At 51.8% G+C, this 24,602-nt stretch overlaps 1 protein-coding gene across 3 annotated transcripts; it reads left to right on the top strand.

Annotated features, from left to right (window-relative positions):
• Positions 1-501: 501 nt before the first annotated feature.
• On the top strand, positions 502-24,427 carry HDAC8 (histone deacetylase 8). 3 transcript variants are annotated; one of them, XR_010606868.1, is made up of 12 exons: positions 502-624; positions 1,054-1,106; positions 2,938-3,068; positions 5,202-5,343; positions 8,291-8,403; positions 9,416-9,493; positions 9,897-10,005; positions 11,950-12,122; positions 13,423-13,517; positions 20,721-20,826; positions 23,942-24,025; positions 24,108-24,427. XR_010606868.1 is itself a non-coding variant. In XM_065643280.1 (11 exons), the coding sequence occupies exons 1-11, from the start codon at positions 544-546 to the stop codon at positions 23,962-23,964; spliced, it is 1,104 nt and encodes a 367-aa protein (XP_065499352.1). In that variant the 5' UTR covers positions 502-543; the 3' UTR covers positions 23,965-24,427. The 3 variants fall into 3 exon arrangements, 2 of the variants coding, with proteins under 2 accessions (XP_065499352.1, XP_065499353.1); XM_065643280.1 differs by having other exon boundaries at positions 23,942-24,427; XM_065643281.1 differs by lacking the exons at positions 23,942-24,025; positions 24,108-24,427 and having other exon boundaries at positions 13,419-13,517; positions 20,721-20,821.
• The last annotated feature ends 175 nt before the right edge of the window (positions 24,428-24,602 follow it).

A 24,602-nucleotide genomic window follows, 5' to 3' on the forward strand; every position in this document is an offset into this window, starting at 1 on the left:
GGCTACAGAATCACAAAACAGTTTGGGTTGAAGGGCCCTTCCCAGCTCCCCCAGTGCCCCCCCTGCCATGAGCAGGGACATCTGCACCAGCTCAGGTTGCTCAGAGCCCCGTCCAGCCTGGCCTGGGATGTCTCCAGGGATGGTTCATCCACCACCTCTCTGGGAACCTGGGCCGGGCTCTCACCACCCTCAGGGCCAACAACTTCTTCCTCACGTCCGGCCTGAATCTGCTTTAGTTTAAACCATCACCCTTGTCCTGTCCGGGGGCAGGTGGGTGCACACGAGCCTCGGGCCTGTTTTAGTGCCAGTTCGTACGTTTTTAAAGAAAAGCCGCTCCCTGGACGTGCCTGGGGTGGGGTCCCCAATAAACCGGCTGTGCTCGAGTCGCGGCCCGTTCTCCCGGCGCCGCGCGGGACGGGACTACAGCTCCCGGCGTGCTCCGGGGCGGGGGCGCCTCCCGCCGGGCCCGGGCCCGGAACTTCCTGCGGCGGGCCCGGAACTTCCCGCGGCGGGCCCGGAACTTCCGGCGGGGCCGGGGTTCCGATGGCGGCGCCGCCGCCGGTTTATGTGTACAGCCCGGAGTACGTGGCGCTCTGCGACTCCCTCTGCAAAGTGCCCAAGCGGGTCAGCGCCGTGGCGGGGCCCGGGAGCGGCGATGCGGAACCGCGGGGCGTTGGGAGCGCGGTGGTGGGGCCGGGGGAACGCCGGGGAGTCCGGGGGCTCTGGGGCGGCTGCCGGCGCCTCGGGGCGGCGGGAGGGCGCGGGGAGCTCGGGGAAGGGGCGGCGGTGGGGGCGGCCCCGGCCGGGGCAGGGGTGTGTGGCGGGGGGGCCGTGTCTCCCCTCACGGGGCCGCGGGAGCGGGGACACCGGCGGCTCGTCCCGGTGCCGCCCCCGCCGCGGGGGAGCCGTGCGCTGCCGGGCCTGCCCCGCACACCCCTGAGGGGCCCTGCCCGGGCCCTGCGGCCCGTTCAGCTGCGGCTCGGCCCGCCCCGCTCGCCGAGCGTCTGTCCTGCACTGGAGCTGTTCTCACAGTCGTCTTCTCCATTTTTTTAGGCCAGTATGGTACACTCGTTGATTGAAGCGTATTCGTTACTTGATCAGATGAAGTAAGTGCTCCTGTTTTCTGTGAAGAGAATATCTTCTTCTTTGCTAAGGTTTGGAAGATACTAAGTAACTGCAGGTTACTGTCCCTGCTGGCAGTGTGATTATAGGGGCACACACACTGTGTATTTCTAAGGTCTCACAGAATCCTAGAATGTCAGGGATTGGAAGGGACCTCAAAAGCTCATCCAGTCCAATCCCCCCGCCGGAGCAGGAACACCCAGATGACGTTACACAGGAAGGTGTCCAGGCGGGTTGGAATGTCTGCAGAGAAGGAGACTCCACAACCTCCCTGGGCAGCCTGCTCCAGGCTCTGGCACCCTCACTGGGAAGAAGTTTCTTCTCCTATTTAAGTGGAACCTCCTGTGTTCCAGTTTGCAGCCATTGCCCCTTGTCCTATCACTGGTTGTCACCGAGAAGAGCCTGGCTCCATCCTCCTGACACTCCCCCTTTCCATATTGATCCCCATGAATGAGGTCACCCCTCAGCCTCCTCTTCTCCAGCTCCAGAGCCCCAGCTCCTCAGCCTTTCCTCACACGGGAGATGCTCCACTCCCTTCAGCATCTTTGTGGCTGCGCTGGACTCTCTCCAGCAGTTCCCTGTCCTTCTTGAACTAAGTAAAGTCTGCTTGTTTAGCTAAATGGCCAAGATTGTGGTAATTCTGGCAGGTGTAATTTATGATTACCTTTCCTGGTCTGATGGGATACAAATTGCCCTGTGCGTTCTCCATAGAGCACGCTGTCACCTGCTGCTCCAAATCCCTGGGCCAGTGCTGATGCTGAGAGGGACCATGTTGTTTTGCTGTGTTGCGATTGATTTGGGAGACTTTTTGTGAGGTCTTGGTGCTGTTCAGGAGAGAAGACGAGGTCTGAGGCAAAAGAGTGAGAACCCTCCCGCCCCATTTGGCTCTTGACACTGGGGGATATGAAGGGAAAAAAAGGGCTTAGCTCAGCTTCTCATATGTTTCATCTCATAAAATCTTAAAAAAACCCATGCTCCAGTTCAGCAGGGCCAGAAAGTGGTATGGGGACTTTTTTACAAATTTTTTTTTTTCTAGTCATTTGGTCAAGCATGCTTGGGAAACAGCTGTAGTTACGGTTACAGAGGCAGAGCCAAAGGGCTCTTCCCCCTGCTGTGGGGTGAGAAGTACCCGGCGCCTGGGCTGTCCTGGAGCTGGCAGCTTCTCACAGTCTTCCAGTAGCAATGGAGCTGTACTGGGGTGCAGCTGGTGCCTGTGTGTGTGCCCCCAGAGTCTGGGATTTGGAGAGGGCTTTGACACGTCCCAAGATTTATTTAGGCTGATTACAGAGCTGGGAAAAGTGACATGCAAGTTGCTGAGGACAGAGACGGTCTCTGTTTTGCATGCAGGTGGAGTTAAGAGCATGCAAGAGGTGCTGGTCAGCTCGACCCAGCAGGCTGGTGTGTTGCTGCAGCACTGGGCTGAGCCTGGACATTGTCACTCCGTTATTTCCTCTGTGTGTAACCAGAGTGTCAGGTCTGCTGGGGATTGCTCAAGCTGCTTTTCCGATGTGCAGAAAAGGAGAAGAAGCTTGAAGCAAATTGGAAAGGTGGATGCGGGCAGCACCTGCAGTTGTTCCTGATTGGGATGGGCACAGCAGACATTGCCAAGCTGGGGGAAGAGCCTGCTCCAGCTCAGCTGAGCAGCTTTCTCACTCAAAGTGACAGTCCAGTGGGAGAGGAGGAGGGGATTTTGTTTGCTTTTTCAACAGTGACTGCCAAAAGTAGGCTCCTGGTCTGAGGTGGTTAAAGCTGGGCATTCCAGCTGAACTCTGGAGGCTCTTGACCTGACATGCTCCCTTCCTCCTCTCTCCCCAGGATAGTCAAGCCAAAAGTGGCCTCCATGGAGGAGATGGCGAGCTTCCACACGGATGCCTACCTGCAGCACCTGCAGAAGGTCAGTGAGGAGGGGGACGATGACCACCCGGAGTCCGTGGAGTATGGACTGGGTAAGGACACGTATGTTCGGCAAGAGATTAATTGAGCAGCAAGTCCAGGATGGTTTTTGCAGGGGGTTGGTCAGAGGGGTGAGCTCAGGTGTGCTGCTGGGCTGTTTGTGGAGGGAAATGCTCTTTGGCGTGTTGCTGAACCCTGGCAACCAGCGGTCACTCATCAGGCTGGTGTTTTCACTGTGGCCAGCAGAAGGTACTGCCAGCCTGATGCTGCTGCTCGCCGCAGCGCAGCCTGTCCCTCGCACACCTGGAGCCAGCGCATTTTGCTGTTCCTTTGAGGATCTGGAGTGGGACAGAGGGCCCTGACGTGCTGCCCTTGGCACAGAGCTGAGAGCGGCTGCTGTGAGGCTGCTGCAGTGGAGGCCACGCGTGCACAACGGCCTGAAGATATGGCCAGGGACCAGAGTGGCTGCTGTTTGCCTGGTGACTTTGCTTCCATCTTGAGACACCTGAGCAGTGCAGCAGTGACAGAGGGTGGGTGACTGTGGGTATGGTCTTTGTCTCAGGAATGTGAGTGCCCCAGCATGGAGGCAGTGGTGCAGGGGCTGTGCTGATCTCCTGAATATTCCCCAGATCTGCCCTTCACATTGGTCTGCTCTGCAGGCAGAGGAGCAGCCCCAGGGTCACACCTTGCTGGGGTTTGGCTCTGTAGGAATAGGTGAAGATCATATTCCAGCTATAGAGCTGCAGCGTACCTAGGCCTATCTCCTTTGTGGACATTTGTTTTTGGCGGGAGGTACATCAGTGACCGTGTCAGGGCTTTCCTGGTGGAGTAGCCAGAGAACTGAGTGGTTTTGCGAGATGGTACGAGGGACCAGTAGGTCAGGCTGGCCGGTCACACGGATCAGAAGTTGGTTCAAGACCCGTCTGTGAATGATCTGAGTGCAAAGAAACATTTTGTTTGTTGGTTTTTGTGGCAGGTCAACCTTGGCTGTCTGCCAGGTGCCCACCAAGACTCTTTCTCTCCCTCCTCAGTAGGGTAGGGGAGAAGTTACGATGGAAAAGATCATGGGTTGAGGTAAGGACAGGGAGATCACTCACCAGTTACCGTCATGGGCGAAACAGACTCGACTGAAGGAAATTAATTCAATTTATTGCCAATTAATAACAGAGTAGGATAGTGAGAATTGAAAACAAAATTAAAATGACCTTCCCTGTCATACACCCCTCTTCACCGACTCAGCCTCACTTCCAGCTCTTCTACCCACCTCCCCCTGAGTGCTGCAGGGGGATGGGGAATGGGGGTTGTGGTCCATTCATCACACGTTGTCTCTGCTGCTCCTTCCTCTCACACTCTTCCCCTGCTCCAGCGTGGGGTCCCTCCCATGGGAGACCGTCCTCCACGAACTGCTGCAGCGTGGGTCCTTTCCATGGGTGCAGTCCTTCAGGAACAGACCCCACGGGGTCACAAGTCCTGCCAGCAAACCTGCTCCAGCCTGGGCTCCTCTCCACGGGGCCACAGGTCCTGCCAGGAGCCTGCTCCAGCGTGGGCTCTCCACGGGGTCACCGCCTCCTTCAGGCATCCCCCGCTCTGGTGTGGGGTCCTTCCCGGGCTGTGCGTGGGTCTGTGCTCCCCCGTGGACCTCTGTGGGCTGCAGGGAGCCTCACCATGGACCACACCACGGGCTGCAGGGAAGCCTCTGCTCTGGTGCCTGGAGCACCTCCTGCCCCTCCTCCTTCACTGGCTGTTTCTCCTGCACATTCTCACTTCTCTCTCGTAGTTGCTATGCAGCGTTTTTTACCGTTTCTTGAATGTATTGTCACAGAGGTGGCACCAGCAGTGCTGATGGGCTCAGCATTGGCCAGCAGCATGTCTGTCTTGGAGCCCTCTCTGTCCAACAGGGGTGCAGCTCCTGGGCATCTTCTCACAGAAGCCACCCCTGCAGCTCCCTCCCCCCAGCTATGGAAACCTTGCCTCTCAAACCCAATACAATTTTTTTTCCTACTTACGCCCCCTAAATCTGCTGTGTGAGTCCAAATCCAATACCTGTTGTGAGGGTTTTGTGCCGTGGCTTTTTCGTTGTGCCTGGAACAGAAAGCTTGAGCAGCGGTTAGAGCTCAAAACGAAGAGGATGTGCTTCCCCGGAGGAAAAGGCCTGTTGTGTCTGACACACAGACTCTTACCTGCAGGTTACGACTGTCCGGCTACTGAAGGGATCTTTGAGTATGCGGCAGCCGTGGGAGGAGCCACCATCACCGCAGCCCAGTGCCTGCTGGATGGCAAGTGCAAGGTAGCGATTAACTGGCCTGGAGGGTGGCATCATGCAAAGAAGTAAGAAAACAATCTCTTCCCTTGTGTTTTCTCACCTGCTGTCTGAACCCCACGTCTAGCTCCCAGCTTCGCTGCCGGTGCATCCAGCGGGGATCAGCTGGAGGAGAGAGCAAGGTGTGCGAGGGCTGAGGGAAGGCAGGAGGTGGATGGGAAAGAAGCAGAGTGTAGGGCGGAGGCCTGAGAGCGGCTGGTTACTGCCCCGTCCTGGTGCTGCCAGGGACTGCAGCGCAGGTTGGGACCCGTGTATTCAGAGGTGTCCTGCTATCCATTGGTACTTGGTTATCTCTGGGAGTTCCAGTGAGAATTGATTTCACAAAGGCCGTAGAGAAAGGCTGTGGAGAGGCAAACGATTGGTGTTGCTCCCAACATGGAAGGGAATGAGAACATGGCAACATGTCACCCAAATTGTTTGGTGTGGCTCTTCTGGTTTCTTAATAACAGGTTTGAAACAGTGTAGGACTGGCCTCTGTTTTTCCCCATGCTCTGTGGGTGGCTGTTTACTCTGAGCTGTAATGTCAATAATGAGCTTCCGGAAAAACGGGAGAGGAAGTAAAAATTTTGTCCCTGAATCCTGTGATTAAAATAAAGTGGTAAAAATAATTTGTTTCCATGGCTTCCCTGTTTTCCATGGATGCATGTTTTATTTTAACTTGTGTCCCCCATCTCACAAAGCATGAGGCCTGCCTGCAAACACAGACAATACAGCACCCTTCCTTGTCCCCAGTTAACTGGCCCTTGCAGTGCCGTTCTGTTTTTACTGGGGAGCCCCAGAAATTGGCACGAACCACATGTCTAACCCTGACAACTTGTACATGAATGCGTAGTTTTCTCTTCTTGCTCCAGTGACTTTTCTGACCTGGGAGAGAAACCCTGGAGGTTTCTCTGGTGATGTGCAAATCCCAGTGATGGCAGCATCTCATCAGGACCCTTTTCCTGCTCAGCACTTTGCGGGAGATGCCTTCAGCTACAGCTTGGTGAGACAGGAGAGAGTTGAGCTTGGCTGAGCTGAGCTCTCTTGCTCTTTGCAGGAAGGATGGCTCTTTGAAAATCTTCTGTTCTCTTTTATCTTGATTGCATGGTTTATAAAATGCCTGTAACAGAAGAAATCTCAGCAGTGTTGCTGCCACGGAGCTGCGCTGTTAGCATTGTTCTGGGAAGCAAAAAGTCTGTTTAAAAAAGGCGTTTAATACTTCTGATCCCAAAGGATCTTCCCAGCCAGCCCAGGGAGGTGGCACAGGATGCTGCAGAGTCAGCAGCAGCTGTGGTAGGTGCCAGTCCAGTGTGAAGGTCCAGCCAGACTGATACCCAGCTGCAAGTGCCTGGTGCTAGGACCTGTGTCCTAGCAAAATACATGTCCTTTTGTCAAAAAAGACCTGCTGTCTAGTGGCTTAGCTACTTTCCAAGGTCATAGAGGTAGGAATGGTAACCACTGTCACCTGGGGCTTTTGGAGCTCCCAGTTCACTGGTGTGCCTTTGGGGCAGAGGGTGAGATGCTGAGCTGGTGCCTTTTCTTGACCCAGCCCTGCCCTCCGTCCTGGCACTGACAGCCCGAGCTCTGCTGTGTGGGTCTGTGGGGTCAGAAATCCCACGTGCTGGCCCTGGGCTGCAGCTCTGACACTGCTCAGCCGCTGTCCGAGCTGGCATCCTGCTCTGCTTGGCCTCAGGTTTGTAAGAGGTTGTGCGTTACAGCGTGGAGAGAGTGCCCGAGACTGGACAAGGTTCGCTTTGCTTCCTTGCAGGCTGGGAAAGAGGGGAGGAGTACGGTGTGCAGTTGCAGCTAAGGAAGATTCCCAGCACACCCGCTAACATCCCAATTCTCAGCATCACTGTAAATGAACAGAGTCACTGGGGAGCAGCTCTGCTCCGTGACATTTGCAGGGGATGAGAGCAAGTGCAGTTCTGCTGCCCCGGGCTTGCTCCTTGCTGTTACCAGCTGTTTGCTGAGCAGGGGAGTGTTGGGGGAAATGAGCCGAGTGCTGTAGCTGAAAGTCAAGAAGCATTTCCAAGAGGCACATCTCAGATCCTGGAGTCGTTCGAGCCCGGGGCAGAGGGGTTCGGATACTCCTGCTGCAAAGTGGTTCAGCTGCCCTGAGAGTTTGTATGGGATAGTGCCAAGTGGTGACAAGGACTTGACTTTGAAGCGAGTCTGCAGTAGGGATTAAGAAACTTTCTTGTTCCTTTGATGCCAACAATATGGCAGCTGCCCCCTGGTGTATATCAGGGATAAATCTTTCCATGCAACATCTGTCCTTTGTATGTTCTGGCTGAGCCCAGGAGCTGTGTTGTGAGGGACTGCATGTGGAGCATCCTATTTGCATTTTCCTGGGGTGGAAGGGAGGGTGTTGCTTTGGGAAGAGGCTTAACCTTCATACCCTGAGACTTTGGAACAGAGCAGCAGAGTGTTGTGACTGCCTTGGACTTGCCTCTCACTGCCAGGACCTTCCCGGGAGCGGTGACCTGGGCTGCTGCCTCTGCCTGCCCAGCACTTGCAGGAAAATGGCCAAGCAGGACTGTCCAGGGGCCTGTCCTCTTGCCGCAGAGGGAGAGGAGGTACAGCAGAGAGTGGGTTTGAGTTGAGTGGCTCCAAACTTCTTTAAAATATCTCAGGTGTAGAAAGCTAACGTTTTATTTGCGCAACAGTGAAATGTTCAGAGGTGCCCTGCCAAGCCCTGCATGGGGCAGGGCCTCTCTGCAGCAGAGCCAGGTGATGCGTTACCAGCCACCAGCAAGCCCAAGGTTGAGAAGCAGTTGGCACAAGGAGTTGTGTTCTCTGTGCTGCCCAGACGTGCTTTGAGATGTTCCTGACCCACCCCTGCTGGGCCTTGGCCGGACTCTTCATCCTCCTTTGTGCCCCCACAAGTTGGAGACTCATGAAGTAAAAGTGACAACTCTGAGTCAGTGGTGATTGCCTTGGCGACATTCAACCTCTCAGACATTGTTTTTACAGAGATGAAGCTTCTGGCTTCTGTTACCTGAATGACGCTGTCTTGGGGATCCTGCGGCTACGCCAGAAATTTGACCGTGTCCTTTATATCGATTTGGATTTGCATCATGGGGATGGTAAGGTCCAGCACAGGCTGCAAACAGCACAGCCGCACAGACTCGGGGAGGAATGGGAGAAGCCAAGGTCTGTCGGGACAGAAGGGCTGCAACAACTGTGGCTTTGCCTCCTTTCAGTGCAGCCAAGTTCCCTCAATCCATGTCTGCCTTGTCCTGCTTTATGAATTTACCCTGTGCTGCTCATCAGACCTCTCTTGAGGGTCTAGGCAGCAGTCTTGTACCTAAAGCAACAAACAGCATGTTTGCATTCCAGTAATCCCCTCTGGCAGTGGCTCTCCAGCCAGGACTTCCCCCAGTCCCTTGTCTCCCATCCCAGCAGAACAGCTGCTGGCAGTGTTTGGTTGTTTAATGCCACCAGTGCTAGAGGGAGGCAGTCAGTAAACGTTGCTTTTAAAAGAAAGCTTGATGCTATAAAACTAAAGCCAGAGCTGGCCTTGCCAAAACTGCTCTGTTCTTCAGCAGCATTCTTTCAACACCATTTAACGTTTCCTGCTCTCCTAAATGTTATGGTATACTTCATTTTTCTCTATTTTTCCCCTACATTTGGTTTCTGTTAAGTTTCCTGTTACTTCTTTTTCCCTCTCCGCCCCCACTATTTTAACACGTCTTTAAGGAAAAGGCATGTTGAGCTGCAGCAGTGCTGAGAAAAAGAGCTCAGTAGCTCTGGTTCCAGTCAGAGCCATCTCTGGCCCAGGCATCCCTGCTCAGCTCCCTCCCTCGGACAGGCGAGTGCTGCTAACATGAGCACTGACCTGAGGTGTCGAGATCCATCCGGTGGTGATTAGCATGAGACCCACCAAATACATTTCAGTTGTGACCTTGCTACAGTTGAATTCGGGTCTCCGTTGATTAAGGATGGATTTATTGAGCCACGTCTGGTTTTCTGCTTTGTTCATTCTGTTCCCGCTCCGCTTGCTGCCCCATGTTTATTGAGCGGCTCGTTTGTGTGTTTAAACTCTGTCATTTATGTGAATGATGCATGGAACCTTTCTCCTCTTCTGTTTTCTGGCAGGAGTTGAAGATGCCTTTAGTTTCACCTCGAAAGTCATGACTGTTTCTCTGCACAAGTTTTCACCAGGATTTTTCCCAGGCAAGTTGAACTTATGAAGTTGGTGCTAATTAGGTTCACATATCACTGATGAGGCCCCAGCAAAGGCAAGTCCCGTCTGTTCTGTCCAGCAGAGGTGTCTCGCTGCCTCTCCTGTTGACTCAGGAGAAGAGGGGCAGCTACATTTGGCATTTCTTCCTTTCTGCTTGTGGAAAGGGGGAAACTGCTGGGTGGCCACCTCAGCCCTTGAAAGCTGCAGGACAGAACTGGGCAGAGGGTGAGAAGCGGGTCTGTCCAGCCCCTCCTGTGTTGGTGCTGGCAAGTGGGCTTCACAAGCATGCCAAGGCTTCTGGCTCTCTGCTCCCATCTGAGACATCCCACACGTGTCTCCTCCTGCCGATCTCCTTTCCCTAATACTTAACCATGGGGTGTTTCTGGTTTGCAGGCACTGGTGATGTGACAGACGTTGGCCTGGGGAAAGGTCGCTATTACAGCGTGAATGTACCTATTCAAGATGGCATTCAGGATGAGAAGTATTACCAGATCTGTGAAACGTAAGCTTTCTTGCTCTGATGCAGTGTACTTGGATGGGATTTTAGAGAACAGAGGCTGCACAGATTTTGTTTATTTACTATTTTGAATTACAGTCCTTCCTTAAGGCTTCTTGCAGCCCTCTGCTCCTTGCCAAGGCACTGCCAGATCAGGCATTCCTGGAGAAGAAAGGCAAAGAGACTGTGCAAAACGGTGTCACCTCCCCCGGTGCCAAGGACAGCTTCCTGCCCAGTGCTGGTGGAGACGGATCTGCCACAGCACAGTGATATAAATAAATGGAGAGGAAGTTTGGTCCTGGCAGCTCGGAGCATGTGCGCTTTGAACTTTCCTTTCTATAAATTGCAGTGCTTGTGTTTGATCACTTGTGTTCTAGTAGATAAACTCCTGTGCTGCTTTCGAGGCGGTGTGACACACGGATCATTGCCTGTTGTTTCTGGAAGCTGAATGACACAGGCTCCAATTAAAGTACTTTGTTACTAATTGCTGCTCCGTGGGAAGGGGTCCTCCTTACTCAAGGCAAGGGTAGGACAACGTGGGCCTTGGGCAGAGGTGGAAGCCCCTCTCATCCATCCCGTCCTTGACATATGCAGAAGAGAGGCTGACCTTGGGTCACTTCAAGAAGGAAGCTTATGCCAACTTGATCACTCCTCCGTTGGCACTGTGATTTTCTCTCTCTGCCTCAGTCTGCTTAGCTTGGTGAGACTGTGGTCAACATGGCCTGGTAGCTGTCAAAACACAAATGGTGTGAGTAGCTGTTGGGAAGCAGGCCCTGCCGGGGTGCTGGGGCTGTGCTGCTGTACCTGGGGTGAATACGCGTGCTGAGCAGAGATCCTGCCTTTGCCCAGGCTCATGTATTTTATCTCAGGGGGTTTGAGTTTTTTCCAGACATTTTCTCTTCACCACTCTAGTTTTTTTCCCAGTGGTGCCTGTATTTCAGTAGTGAATTTGTGGTGTTTGTAGAGCTGATGGCCTCAGCCTGGCGGGCCTCTGCCTTGGCACTGAGCTCAGTGGGGTTCCTTGTCTGGGTGCAGTGACTGTTTAAGTTTCTTCAGGTGAGTGCTCGTAAATGCTAGCTCTTTGTCATGGAAGCAGCTCTGCAGTGGTTTCTAATTGCATATGAGATAAGAACTGGTGATGCTTTGGTTCTCTTAACCAAGGCAAGAGCACTTATTCCAGGGGTCACATCTGTTTCTACTTTAGCAAAATAAAAACTTTGTTGTGAAAGGAACATGTTTTTCTCCATTATTTGCCTTGTATTTTGGGCTTTGGAGCACAGTGCTGGGAACAGGATTATTCCCTTTGTGGTGTTCATGATACTAAAAGTCTTCTGGAGCAAAGCCAAATGTCTGACATGCCCGACTGCCTTCTGCAAGAGAGAATACTTCTAATAAACTGTCTCCAGGACGCTGGCCCTGCTGCACCCCAGCATCCTCTAGAGCTGCGGGAAAACGTATTTCTGCCTCAAGAGCCATATGGGAGAGAGGAAAGTGAGAACCTAGACAGAGCCTTGCTCTGTTCAACCTGTCTGGTCCTGGTGAGAGGTGTGTGAGAGTTTAGGATTGTTTTGCCAGATCCTTCTCTTCAGCGTGACTTTTACAGAGGAGAAAAGCCCCTGGATTTGGCTTGCAGCCCTTTTGCTCTGGGCACCGATGTAACTGTGTGGTTTGGTGCTATCACTAAGCTGATCAGGACTAGATCCCACTCCCCTGTGTGTTCTCAGGGATGGTTTTGCCTTCATCAGCCCTGTGATGAGTGCTTTGAGGGAGAAACTTACTGCAGGAGAGTAGCAGAGGCAGAGGGCTAACTGGGACCAGAGGGAGCTTAACTGGTATGAGGGGGGTGTGAGAAGACAATGCAGAAACCTTGAGAGGCAGCAGTGGGTCTGAGGGACCCAGCATCCCCCTGAGCCATGTTTACAGTAACCCCCCTGCTTCTCCTCTCCGCAGCGTGCTGAAGGAGGTGTACGCTGCATTCAACCCGAACGCGGTTGTGCTGCAGCTGGGGGCAGACACCATCGCTGGAGATCCCATGTGCTCCTTCAACATGACGCCCGAGGGAGTGGGCAAGTGCCTGAAGTACGTCCTGCAGTGGCAGCTTGCAACTCTCATCCTGGGAGGAGGTGAGTGCACACACGTCCTGCTGCTCACAAGCAAACTGGTTTGTCCTCCCACAGCCCTTCCTCGAGTGTGTGCCCTTGAGCTGGCACTAGCTGGGCAGCGTCAGGAGGACACTCTGTGTTTTCACATAGACCTGAAATCCTTGACACCAACAGGTGTAAATCTCAGTCCTGACCCCAAGTTTTCAAGTTAAAGGCTGCTCGGCTCCTCCAGGGAAGAGCAGAGGCTGTTAACCCTGATGACCTGTCCCTGGCTTCTCAGTGGCACCTCTTATTCCCCTCTCTGCTGATCAGCCCTTCAGCCATTCTCTTTAGAAGTGAGCGCTGTGTTCCCAAGTCTACCTTGTGCATCTGGCAGTGAATGATTTTGTTTGAATTCAAGCAGGGGCTTGGGAAAGGAACTGGGTGCCTGCACAGAACAGCGGGGCTCTTACACCCACAAAAGCTAAGGTGGACGTAGCTCTGCCCTGCTGCATAACCAGCTGCTTGTCCAGTGGGGAGTGCAAAGAGTGACCCAACACTGTGCTTGTGGAAGCATTTGAAGTGGAAATTGGGGGAGGAGTCAATACTTGACCAGGGGAAAACAAACAACCAAAATCCCAAAGAGAAAGTAATGTTGAAAAATACAGTCTTCCTCTCTTCAAAGTGGTTTTCTATTTTACTATTTTAGTTGTCTTTGCTGGAAAAAAAACGTTCTCTGAGTCTCTTGCAGGATTGCTTTCAGCTCAGGTTTCTCCTTGAGGACTCATATACTGTTACCACAGAGGTGACCATTACCACAGTGACTATGAAAACTCATTTACTTGTAAAGCAGTCACAAGTTGTACTGAGCTTCATATTTGTCCTCTCAAACATGACAGTGCTGAATAACTCACCAGCAAATGGTTGGGCGTGTGTATTGTGCTTTATGGGTAGAAGACTGGCACTAAAAGGGAAGAATCCCCCATCCCCACCGCTGCCCTTCACTGCTCCCCTGTCACCTTCCAACACTCCTCCTTGTTGCTGGGGGCTCGTGCTGGGTCTGAGATGGTGGCTGGAGGATCCTGGCCTGTGCCCTATAACCGGGGTCCAGTTTGGGAGGTCTGTCCTTGCATACAGTGTCATTTAGACCTGGCCTTGTGTAGGCAGCAGGTGCACAATGTCAGTTTTGGGCACAGCTTTAAGTGGATGAAAGAAGCTGAATTCATGTAAACTGTGCATCTTGCCTCTGTGGTTTTTTTTTTTTTCCCTTCCACTAAAATCTCTCCCGTCTTCCCTTTCCCCACTCTGCCCCCTCCAAAATCACAATTCTTACTGGAGACAGGAGGCTACAACCTTGCCAACACAGCTCGCTGCTGGACATACCTGACTGGGCTCATCCTTGGGAGAACGCTGTCCTCCGAGATCCCCGATCACGAGGTAATGCTTTGACAAACCCTCCCTTCTCCTTGCACGAGAGCTGAGTCATTTTACCGAATCCAAATGGCATCCTTGCTGCTCAATACTGTTTTGTTGAGACACTCTTGTAACAATAATGCACTGTCCTAGCAGCACAGTGCGTGCTTGTTCCCAAAACCTGAGGCTGTCACATCTTTTTGCAAAGGATCTCAGATGCCAATAAACTCCAGTCTCAGGTGATTACAGAGAGGATGGGGATGGAGAGTCACCTGTTTGCCCAAATTGCTCTTCAGGATGGGCATGTGCTATTGCCAGGAAAGAGCCAGGCCTTTCTCAAGGGTTTAAATTTTAGACTTACTTTCCTCAACTTACAGAAAGTACCAGGTTGCAACTCTGAAGCTTTTCTGACCAGCAGCGGGCTGTGGGGCCAGATCATGATCACATATGAGCTGTCTCAGTTCCAGGGCTGCTGCTTTTAAAGTCTTGAGTGGGGCTGGACAGCTGGTTGGAGGGACACAATCTAGACTGAATTTTGGTGAAGTAAATATAAGTTCATAATAGGTCTCAAACCACAGATCAATGTTACTGACCCTACAGAAATAAAACTGCACATGCAAAGCAGATCAAGCCTACAGTGACTACAGAGAGTTATGGTTTTACCTTTGTCTAAGGATCTCACAGACCAGTATACACGAGGAAGTAAAGTGTTTGTGTGTATTGAAACTGGAAATTCGTCATTATAGAAACTGGTGATTACAGACACAAGATGCTTTTTGAGAGGTATTGTGCTTAAATATGATCCTTTAGCCAGGTTTCTGCAGAAACAAGTTTTAAACAAGACTTGATCTTTCTCTTGTATTCAGGAAGCCAAAAGAGTGGGTCCCTCTGCAGGAATTAACTGCTGAAGGTGTTAGGGTTTGCCCATTTGTTGTTGCTCTGACCAGTTTATTTGCTGTGTTAACGATTTCTGTACTGAGTGTCCTGAAGGATAAGAGCAGTGTGGGAATGAGTTGATTGCAAGATGTCACAAGGTGCACGGTGGGGCCCTGCATGCTCAGGCTGCTCCTTCTCAAAGGAATTGGTGTCTCCTGGGCTGGCCTGTGCCTGGGCTGTGGAGCTGAGCGGGCTGCGGGTTGTGGTGCTGCTGGTCGTGGTCTGTTTGTGTTCCCATTGCAGCAAAAACAGTGCTTGTGGTTTTGTTTCTGGAGATGAGATGAGCTGCTGAGGGTTCACCATGGAGAAAAGTTGTGAGAGATCAGCCCAGCCTGTCTCTTGGAGCTGTGGTGCAGCGCTTGAAGAGGAATGAGCTGGAGGGAGGGGAAACACAAGCTGTCTTGGATGGAGCAGTTGCCAAGTGCTGCCGTTCCCACTTGGGCACCTGTAGGAGACTTATGGCAGGCTTGTAAAACCAAGTTCCTGCCATGAGCAAGCGCATCTTGACTCCTGCGCCACGGAGAGGGATCATCTCTGGGGTGGTGACGTTACCCAGCAAAGCAGCTGCTGAGGATCAGGAGCGAGGCTGCAGCGCTCGTCGAACGCCAGGTGAAGTGGCTGGAGCGGTGTTTCGTCACAGCCAGAAAGCTCTTGGGTTAATGGAGTTTGCTGGAGCTGAATTGGGAACAAGTCAGAAATCCACGGCGCTCTGCTAGAATATACATCAGGTCCACAAAGAATGCATGGAGACACTGGCATGTCATAAACTGATTATTTTAAGGCCAATGGCTGTGTGCTTTATTGAAGGTAATGAAGTAGCCTTTGTGATAAAGTGACCTTGGTAATAAGAAGTGGCCTTGGTATGTGAGTTGAAGGGTTCTAGATCAGATACCAGCTAAAAGATGGTGATGTTCATGTCAGTAAGCAGGGAGCAGCAGCCCGCCTTCCTGGAATCTGCCTTTCTCTTGGTACCCAGAGGATGCAGGTAAGTGAATTGCAGCCGCTGCAGATGCCCAGGGACCAGGCCCCTCAGTTACCAGGTGGAAGTGGTGAATTGTGTTTGAAGCACCCTGAGGCACAGCCCTTAGGTCAGCATAGGAACCTCTCAGTACAGCTCTGCTCCCTGGCTTTGCTGCACTGATGAACCGCTAATTAAAAGACATTGGGAGGAGCGTTCCCTGTCAGCAAGTTTATCCCACTAGTGCCTCACTAGTGGCACCAGATGCTATTTTTCATTTACATTTATAATCCTGTTCTGAAATGAATTAAGCAGTTTGTATCAACAAGTACTCTGAAAGCCAGAGCCACCAGCTGATGCTTAGAGTTTTTCAAAGGATTTCCTTTATCAATTTTAAATGTTTTCTTGCTTCTTCCCATCAGCACTGACCTGTGTTTTTAGCTCTTGAACTCACAACCAAGATCAATAATTTCTGAAACCAACTGTGGCGACAAGAACATTGAAGGATCATCTTTGTTTTCTTTAATATAACTCTGATGTAGTTACCTGCACCCTCCCTTCTAAACAAGGTTATTTCATCATGCTGAGCATAGGATTTACTTGCCCAGGGGTAAGGGTCCCTCTCATGTTTTCGTATTGGCTTGCGTGCAGTTGTGCTGTGTCTTCTTAAGACTGCTGAAAGACATGTTTATGAAGTCTTGATAGCCTTGTTTAGTCCCCCAAAACTGCTCACAAACCAGAGGAGGTAACGCTGGCAGACTTTGAGCAGGAGTGGAAGAAGGAGAGCAGGGAGGGAAGAAACCCACAGCACCAGACTGATGTCCCTGAGTGTCTCAGTGGACCATGGGTGTTCATAAGACGTACGAGGAGCAGTTTGGGTCACTTGGTTTGTTCAGCTTGGAGAAGAGAAGGCTGAGGGGAGAGCTCATCGCGGTCTGCACCTTCCTCAAGGCAGTGGAGGAGGAGCTGCTGATCTCCTTTCTGTTGTGACCAGCGATAGGACACAAGGAAATGGAATGAAGCATCAGTAAACTAGTGTGAAATGCTTTCATAAACGATGTTGAGATCTTTTTGTAAGGTGAGGTTTTTGTGGGATTTACAGAATGGGGGAGGCCGAGGGTGCACAGTGTGCAATGTGAGGTGGCCTGATGGGCCCCGGCTCATGGGGCAGAGCCGTGTGCTGCCTGCCGCCCACTGCCCTCCGGAAGGTTATTTACTGGGGAGAAGTTAAATAGAATCATAGAATCATTTTGGTTGGAAGAGACCCTCAGGATCATCGAGTCCAACCATAACCTAACCGAACTCTAGCACTAAACCATGTCCCTAAGAACTGCGTCTAAATGCCTTTTAAACCCCTCCAGGGATGGTGACTCCACCACTGCCCTGGGCAGCCTGTTCCAACACCTGACAACCCTTTCCGGGAAGAATTTTTTCCTAATATCCAATCTAAACCTCTCCGGTGCAACTTGAGACCAAATGTCACTCTGTTTTGCACCCAGCTGGGGACATCTTGCCTCTGTGTGACATGTGCTTCGGCTGTGCTTGCAGGAATCAAACGTTTTGCGTGAGATACCGGCTGCATATATAGAATCATAGAATCATTTTTGTTGGAAAAGGTCTTTAAGATTGAGTCCAACCATTAACCCGACACTGGCTCTAAACCATGTCCTTAAGAACCTCATCTCTGCATCTTTGCCCATTTGACATATCGTGACGGTCTTAAATAGTGTGGGAGTGGGCAATCTGGAGGATGGTACCTTCTTCACCGTGTCAAATGAGCAGTATTGTCCGGGAGGCTGTCAGTCTGTCTGTCTCACCTCCTCTCTGCCACAGTAGCTATGCCTACTCTTTTCTTCCGCCAGCATTTCTCTCCCTGCAGTCATTGCACATTCCTGTCTCCTGAGCCATTGCTCCCACCCTCTCTCAGTCCACCGAAGCGCTCGGCAGTCGCACTCCCACCCTGGACACCGCTCCTTTCTCTGGGACGTCCCGCTGATGGGAGGGCAGACATTTGCGGTCCCAGGTATGTCTCCCTCTGGGTTAAACTTCAGCTCCTTTTGGCCTGCTCAGAGCTTCAGGGTTGCACATTGGACATCTGTGATTCTCTCAGTTTGGGCACGCGTGAGTTTTAAAAGGGAGCAGTTGTGAGCTTCCAGGTGAGCGGCCGATTAAGGGGAGGATTTTTAGCTTTCCTTGTGAGTCTTGGTTCTGAACACTGCTTGTTTCATCCCTGAAAATGACAGGGTTTTTTTCAGGGATGAAAAAAGTGTATTTTCCCCTGTTACAAATAAATGGATGAGTGAGTAGTGCAGGCATTTTGCTGTTCCTGAAGCAGGAGCTTGCCTACTTGTAATATCTTCCTTATTCTGAGAGATGCAGAAGCAGAATGAGTCTTCTGAAGCACTGGAAATGACCTCTTGAATCCCCTCCAGGCTGCAAGAGAGTGGATACAAGGTGCTTGTACAAATGGCTCTTTTGTACTGTCTTCAGAAATATTAAAGCTTAAGCCTCTCACCTCAAAGAGAAAACCTACGTTATTGGTTCGTTTTGGTGGATTTGTGTCTCTGGGTCCCTGTGATGGGTCAAAACTCAGCTGATACCCAGGTGCTGCTTTTTGCTTCTGTCAATTGGTAAGTGGTTGAAAGAATTTCTTTTGTTAGCGCTTCCTCAAAGATATGAAGCGCCTCTAAGAGCAGCAGTGAGAGGTGGTCGTGTCCTCATCCTGCTGCTGGCACAGGGCAGGAGAAGTGGGCAGGGGTTCCTGTGCAGTGCCCTGCTGGTTTGTGTCTCAGCCCTCGTGTCTCGGTCTAGGACTGGGGGTGACACATTTTTTCCTGCCACCTGCACAGGAACCTGCACTGGAGGGGTAGGAACGTGTTGTGTTGAGCAGCTGGGGCTGTTTGCCTCAGAGCAACTGCGTCAGAGCTCTTGAATCACAGCATCACAGAATAGTTTGGGTTGAAATGCCATCTAGTCCAAGCCCTGCCATGAGCAGGGACATCTGCACCAGCTCAGGTTGCTCAGAGCCCCATCCAGCCTGGCCTGGGATGTCTCCAGGGATGGTTCATCCACCACCTCTCTGGGAACCTGGGCCGGGCTCTCACCACCCTCAGGGGCAACGCCTTCCTCATGTCTGGCCAGAATCTCCTCTTTTTTAGTTTAAAACCATCAGCCCTTGTCTTATCGCAACAGGCCCTGGTAAAAAGTCTGTTTTTAAAAGAACGCTCGTGGCTGTTCTTCAGAGACAGCTCTTCACACTCGCTCCATCTCTTGCTGTAGAGGGCAACCCCTCCACCCTTCCTTCCTCGCCCGTCCCCTCTGAACAGCCTGCAGACATCGATCGCCGTGCTCCAGTCACGGGATCGTCCCACCACGTTTCAGTGGTGGCCACGAGGTCGTAGCCTTCGAGCAGCACGGTGGCTTCCAGCTGCTCCTGTTCATTGCCCACGCTGCGTGTGTTGGTGTAGAGGCATCTCAGCCGGGCTGTTGGCTGCGTCGCCTTCTCAGAGGAACAGCCCTTAATTCCTCGGAAGTATTTCACTGGGGTTTCCTGTTGGCCTCTATTACCTCAGGAGTCCCTGGCTCATCTCCGTAAGACTTCAAGTGTCCTCCAGTGAGGCCAACACATTTCGGGGCCACCGGCTGAGGATCCTCGCTGGCACCCTGCCCCTCTAACCTTGGCGTCTTGTCCCACCACTTGTCACGGGTGGGTCTGATATCGTCCCCCTCCCTCATCATAATGGCATTCCCCAGTTCCAGATTTACCAGGCCTCCCCACTGACCTGCGCTCATATTGGGTAGCTCAGCACGTGGAGCTGCAGGATACTAGTTAGTTAATACCAAAAGCTTCTCAAGTGCCATAAACCACATCAGTGCAAAAGTCCAGGTTTCTTTACCCTTTAACACAGACTTTGAAAAACGGTTGCATGAAACTCCATCGGTGCTCCGTTTCACTTTGGCACCACAGAAGCCAGGGGATGAGAGAGTGTGAAATGCTGCCTTTGTCAGGATGAACTGCGCCTTGTTATTTCCTACTTTGGATGTTCTGGACACATGGTACAGGGTCCACTGTGCCACTGCCTGTGCAAGCAGCGGGTCGTGCAGCTGAGACCAGTTACTGAGAGGTGTGCTTTTTCCATGTGCTCTTTCATGGATGCTGCAGTCAAGATTTTAGGTGTATTTCCTTTTTTCCTGCAAATAAGCCAGCTTGCTTGGTTTGTGGAGTCAGTGGGCTTTGCCAGTGGAGCCTGGATGCTCTGGGAGTAGCCGTGTCCTGTTCAAGAGCAAACTCAAACCAGTCTAGAGGCACCAGCTCTCAATGAGGACTTTCCAAAACGTGTTGGCTTCTTCTGCTTTAGCCATTTTCAGTCTTTCTAAGTGGGAGAAATGTCAGTGTTCCCCTCTCATATCAGTATTTCAGCAGGGGCTTTCCAAAGCAATCTTTGGGCAGAGGTGGGGAAAGGAAAATGTTCAGCTATAAGGGAGTTTACCTAAGAAAACTGTGAAAATAGTCTGCTTGAAAAATATACATCAGTCCTTGGGCAGACTGTGGAGAAGCTAATTAGCTAAGTATGTGCTCCCACGCTGCATGACACAGCTGGATAGGGCTCCCATTCAGGCTGGCCCTGGGTCCATCTCTGATCTGAATAGTCATGGTAATTTTTTCATGAGCTCAGAGCAGCCACAATGTACTGCAGCTTCCTGCTGCCCACGTTGCTTTGGGGACAGATGTGATCTCATTCGCGCAGCATTGAAAGCAGATTGCATCTTTACCACTGATTTTTTGAACCCTGGTGTGTCTACTTCTTTGCTTGCTGTAGTGTGCTTGTGGAATAAAACTGCTGGCAATAATTTGTGATTCTGCATTATGGTCTAGAGCCCACGTGCTGCAGATTTTTCTCATACAGGCTCAGCTGCATGCACACTATTGGAGCACTCAGCCAGGAAAGACGCGTTGTTAACCTTGAAGCACACTGATTTTTCTCCAAAAGCAAGGATATCTGATAGGCAGCACTTGAATTTTGTTCATTGAAAAAATCAAGTTTGCAGGTAACCGTGTGTAAAATGGGCATCAACAGCTTCCCCAAATAAATCATTGGGATAGACATGAGGCTATTTTGGCTGCACCACTGAGCCCTTGAATTGGTAGCAGTTGCAAACTTCAGGTGGGCACAGACACTGCAGAAGCTCCTCATTGATGTAGTTAAGCTACATGTGCCCAGAAGATGGAGAAAATGTTTTTGCCTTTTTACAAACAGGTAACCATGGGGGCCCTCCCTCCAGCCTCAGCGAGCCAGGCCTCTCTGCTGACTCTCCTCTCCTCCTCCCCACAGTTCTTCACAGAGTACGGTCCTGATTACGTGCTGGAGATCACACCGAGCTGCAGACCAGACCGCAATGAGCCACAGAGAATTCAGGAAATTCTTAACTCTGTCAAAGGTGAGTTGTCCAAGCCAACACTCCTGCTTCTGGCTTGTAGGTCTTTTTGGAGGGGACTTCAGGAAAGCTCACTGAAGCCTTTCTCGCTGACTAGAAAGATGAACCACATTCACTTGACTGCTCATCGTGTACAACGTCATCGGTCTCCTGCTTCCCGTGTGATTTCAGTGTTAGCAGCACGTCACCTTGGAGATGTGGGTCCCTGTTGGCAACAGGTGCTGTTGCCTTTCCTCTGGCTGTGCAGAGGAGCACGGGGCCTCGTCCTTATTAGAATCATAGAACAGCCCAGGTTGTCAGGGACTTCACAGATCACCTGGCCCAACCTTTCATGGGAAAGGGAGCCTAGGTGAAATTATTTAGCACCCTGTCCAGTATCATCTTGAAAACTCTGGCAATGGGGACTCTCCCATGTTGCTGGGGAGGTTGTTCCAGCGATTAGTTGTTCTCACTATAAAAAATTTCGTTCTTATAACGAGGTGATACCTCTCTTGGTGCAACTCATACCCATTGCTCTTTATCCTCTCCATGTGGCTCCTTGTGAAGAGAGAGCCTGTGTCCTCTCTCTAGCTGCCCTTCAAGTACTGCAATACCATTATGAGGTCCTCCCGAGCCTTCTCTTCTCCAGGGAGAAGAGACCCAACTCCATCAGCCTTTTGTTACAAGACAGGTTCTTCAGATCATCTTTGTGGCCCTCCTTTGGACCCTCCCTGGTCTGTCCGTCTCTTTGGATTTGTGGGGAGCAGAACTGCACACAGTACTCCAAGTGCAGCTGACAAGCGCTGAGGAGAGTGGGATGATCCCATCCCTATCTCTGCTGGTAATGGCCCCACAATTGCTGCCCGGGATCCAGTTTGCCTTGGTTGCTGCAGCGGCACGCCGCTGGGTCATGTTCAGCTTGCTGTCCCCCAGGACCCTCAGGTCCCTTTCAGCAAGGCCGATCCAGCCACACAGATCCCAGCCTGAGCTGGGCTCTTGGTTATGCTGTCCCAGGTGCAGTACCTTGCCCTTGTCTTTGTTAAAGTTCATGCTGTTCTTGTCAACTGACTCTTCCAGCTTGTCCAGGTCTGTGTAAGATGGTTCTCCCTTCTGCTGTGTCCATGTCAGCACTCAGCGTGGTATTATCAGCTGACTTGGTGAGGTTGCTTTCAATCCCATCATCCAGATCGTTTATGAAGATATTGAACACTGTGGGGCTTGGTATTGATCCCTGGGGGACCCTGCTTGTGACAGGCTGCCAGCCTGAGTGAAAACCATTGGTCGCCACCCTCTGTGTGCTGCCTGGATGACTGGAAAAAAAGAAACATCATGCCTGTTTTTAAAAATTATAAAAAGGAAGACCCTGAGAACTACCAACCAATCAGCCTCAGATCTGTGCCCAGTAAGATCGTATAGCTGATCCTCCTGGAAGTTATGTCAAGGCATATGAATAACAGAGAGGTGATCAGAGACAGCCAGAGCGACTTCACAAAAGACAAGTCATGCCTGACTCATCTGGTGGTCTTCTAAAATGGAATGACTGCATTGGTGAATAAGGGAAGAGCAACTGATGTCATCTCCCTGGACTTCTGTAAGGCATTTGACATGGTCCCACACAACGTCCTTGTCTCTAAACTGGGGAGATATGGATTTGATGGATGGAGAGTTAGATGGATAAGGAATCAGCTGGATGGGCGCATCCAAGGAGTTGCAGTCAATAGCTCGATGTCTAAGTGGAAATCAGTAACGAGTGGTGTCCCTCAGGTCTGCACTGGGGCCGATACAGTTCAGTATCTTTATTAATGACATGACAGTGGGATCAAGTGCACCCTCAGCAAGTTTGCAGGTGACATGCCCGAGGAACAGGATGCCATTCAGAGGGACCAGGACAAGCTGAAGAAGTGCATCCATGTGTTCAACAAGGCCAAGTGCAAGGTCCTGCACCTGGGTCGGGGCAACCCCCAGTATTGATACAGACTGGGGGATGAAGGCACAGAGAGCAGCCCTGTGGAGAAGGGCCTGGGGATACTGGGGGATGAAAGGCTGGACATGGGCCGGCAATGTGCCTGTGCAGCCCAGAAAGCCAACTGTGTCCTGGGTGCATCACCAGCAGTGTGGCCAGCAGGTGAAGGGAGGGGATTCTGCCCCTCTGCCCCCCCGGTCAGACCCCCTGGAACTCCGTGTCCAGCTCTGGGGTCCCCAGCACAAGGAGGACATGGACCTGTTGGAGCAGGTCCAGAGGAGCCACAGAAATGGTTCCAGGGCTGGAACCCCTCTGCTAGGAAGAAAGGCTGAGAGAGCTGGCGTTGTTCAGCCTGGAGAAAAAAGGCTCCAGGGAGACCTTATTGTGGCATTTCACTTTATAACGGAGGTTTCTAAGAAAGACAGACAGAGACTTTTTACCAAGGCCTGTAGTGACAGGTCAAGGGGCAACAGTTTTAAACTGAACAAGAGTAGGTTTACATTGGACACAGGAAGAAATGTTGCACAATGAGGGTGGTGAGACACTGGAACAGGCTGCCCAGAGAAGCTGTGGACACCCCATCCCTGGAAGTGTTCAAGGCCAGGCTGGACAGGGCTTGGAGCAACTTCATCCAGTGAAAGATGTCCTGCCCGTGGCAGGGCGGTTGGACTAGATGGTCTTCAAAGGTCCCTCCCAACCCAAACCCTTCTGTGATTAATTCAATGAGATGAAACCCTTGCTGGACGTGGTTGTGGGTGTCATCGGCCTCAGACACGTGTGCTCACATAGAGTCTTCCTGCAGCAGAGGACGGGTAATTAGAGCTGGGCAGAACAATCTGGGCTGCAAGCCCAGGTCTTGGCCTGGATGCAGGGAAAGTACGAAGGCTGGGGTTACTCTGTCCATAACAGAGAAATCTCTTAGTGGGCTGCCTGGAGCTGGAGGTCAACGTTTGGATGCAGGAGAACCTGGAGGCTGTGTAGGGCTCGGAGGAGGGCAGCAGCCTCTGCCAAGGGAGTGAGGGACCAGTGGGGACGGGGGTCTGCGCTGATGCTGGGCGTCCTGTATCGCTGCCTGGTACATCGGGCATAGGGGTGGCAGCCCTGCCCCTGGCTGGGCCACTCCATCAGACTGAAATATCAGTGGAAATATCTTTTCCTGCCTCCTTTTCTTTGCAGGGAATCTGAAGCATGTTGTTTAGTGGAGAAGGAAGACTCAGGTTTCTGCAAGAGGATTTCCCGTGGGGAAGACAGTGTATTTATGTGAGCAGCTGGTGAAATTTGTGGCTGCGGGTGAAATTTGGAAGAAATTACTGCTGGTTGATTCATTTTTTTCTCTTTATAGAAGAGAATAAGAGCACTGTGGCTCTCCCCAGGCAGGAGTGTGGGCCCTCCAGCAACAGCCTGCTGGTGCCAGCAGAGCCTCCCTCGCTCCTTTCACTTTCGTTTATTAACACCACAGAGTTCATTCTCACAACTGGTTTTCAATGTTTTGTAAGAGAGGGGCTGTTCAGAGCTGTGTACCCTCTCCAGCTGGAGCCCAGCACCACATCACCAGCCGGGCAGGAGCACGGCCCCTGAGCTGCCCCAGGAGCGGCGCTGAGGGCCGCCGGGGCCCGGGCTGCGCCTCTTGCCCACGGAAAGGCGCAGCTGTTGTGTTTTTAACTGGGAATTTTTTTAAAAATAAAGTATTTGAAATATTCCTTCAGCAGTTTCTTTTCTTCCTGCACCCACCCTGCCTTGCCAGCGCTCTTTCCTACAGCACTTCACGTGTGCACTGAAGGTCCAGCCAGTGCTGGAAAGCAAAGATCTGCAGTTGCACTTGCGACCTTCCCTTCCA

This window comes from Caloenas nicobarica, chromosome 12, assembly GCF_036013445.1.
Source record: "Caloenas nicobarica isolate bCalNic1 chromosome 12, bCalNic1.hap1, whole genome shotgun sequence".
NCBI classification, from domain to species: domain Eukaryota; kingdom Metazoa; phylum Chordata; class Aves; order Columbiformes; family Columbidae; genus Caloenas; species Caloenas nicobarica.

What these genes read in the sequence shown, in the direction of transcription:
- HDAC8 (XM_065643280.1), top strand. Translation starts at nt 544, where the DNA reads ATGGCGGCGCCGCCGCCGGTTTATGTGTACAGCCCGGAGTACGTGGCG. An exon ending in GTCCGTGGAGTATGGACTGG is followed by an intron (nt 3,069 to 5,201) that starts GTAAGGACACGT and finishes TCTTACCTGCAG; the next exon opens with GTTACGACTGTCCGGCTACT. An exon ending in TTCACCAGGATTTTTCCCAG is followed by an intron (nt 9,494 to 9,896) that starts GCAAGTTGAACT and finishes TCTGGTTTGCAG; the next exon opens with GCACTGGTGATGTGACAGAC.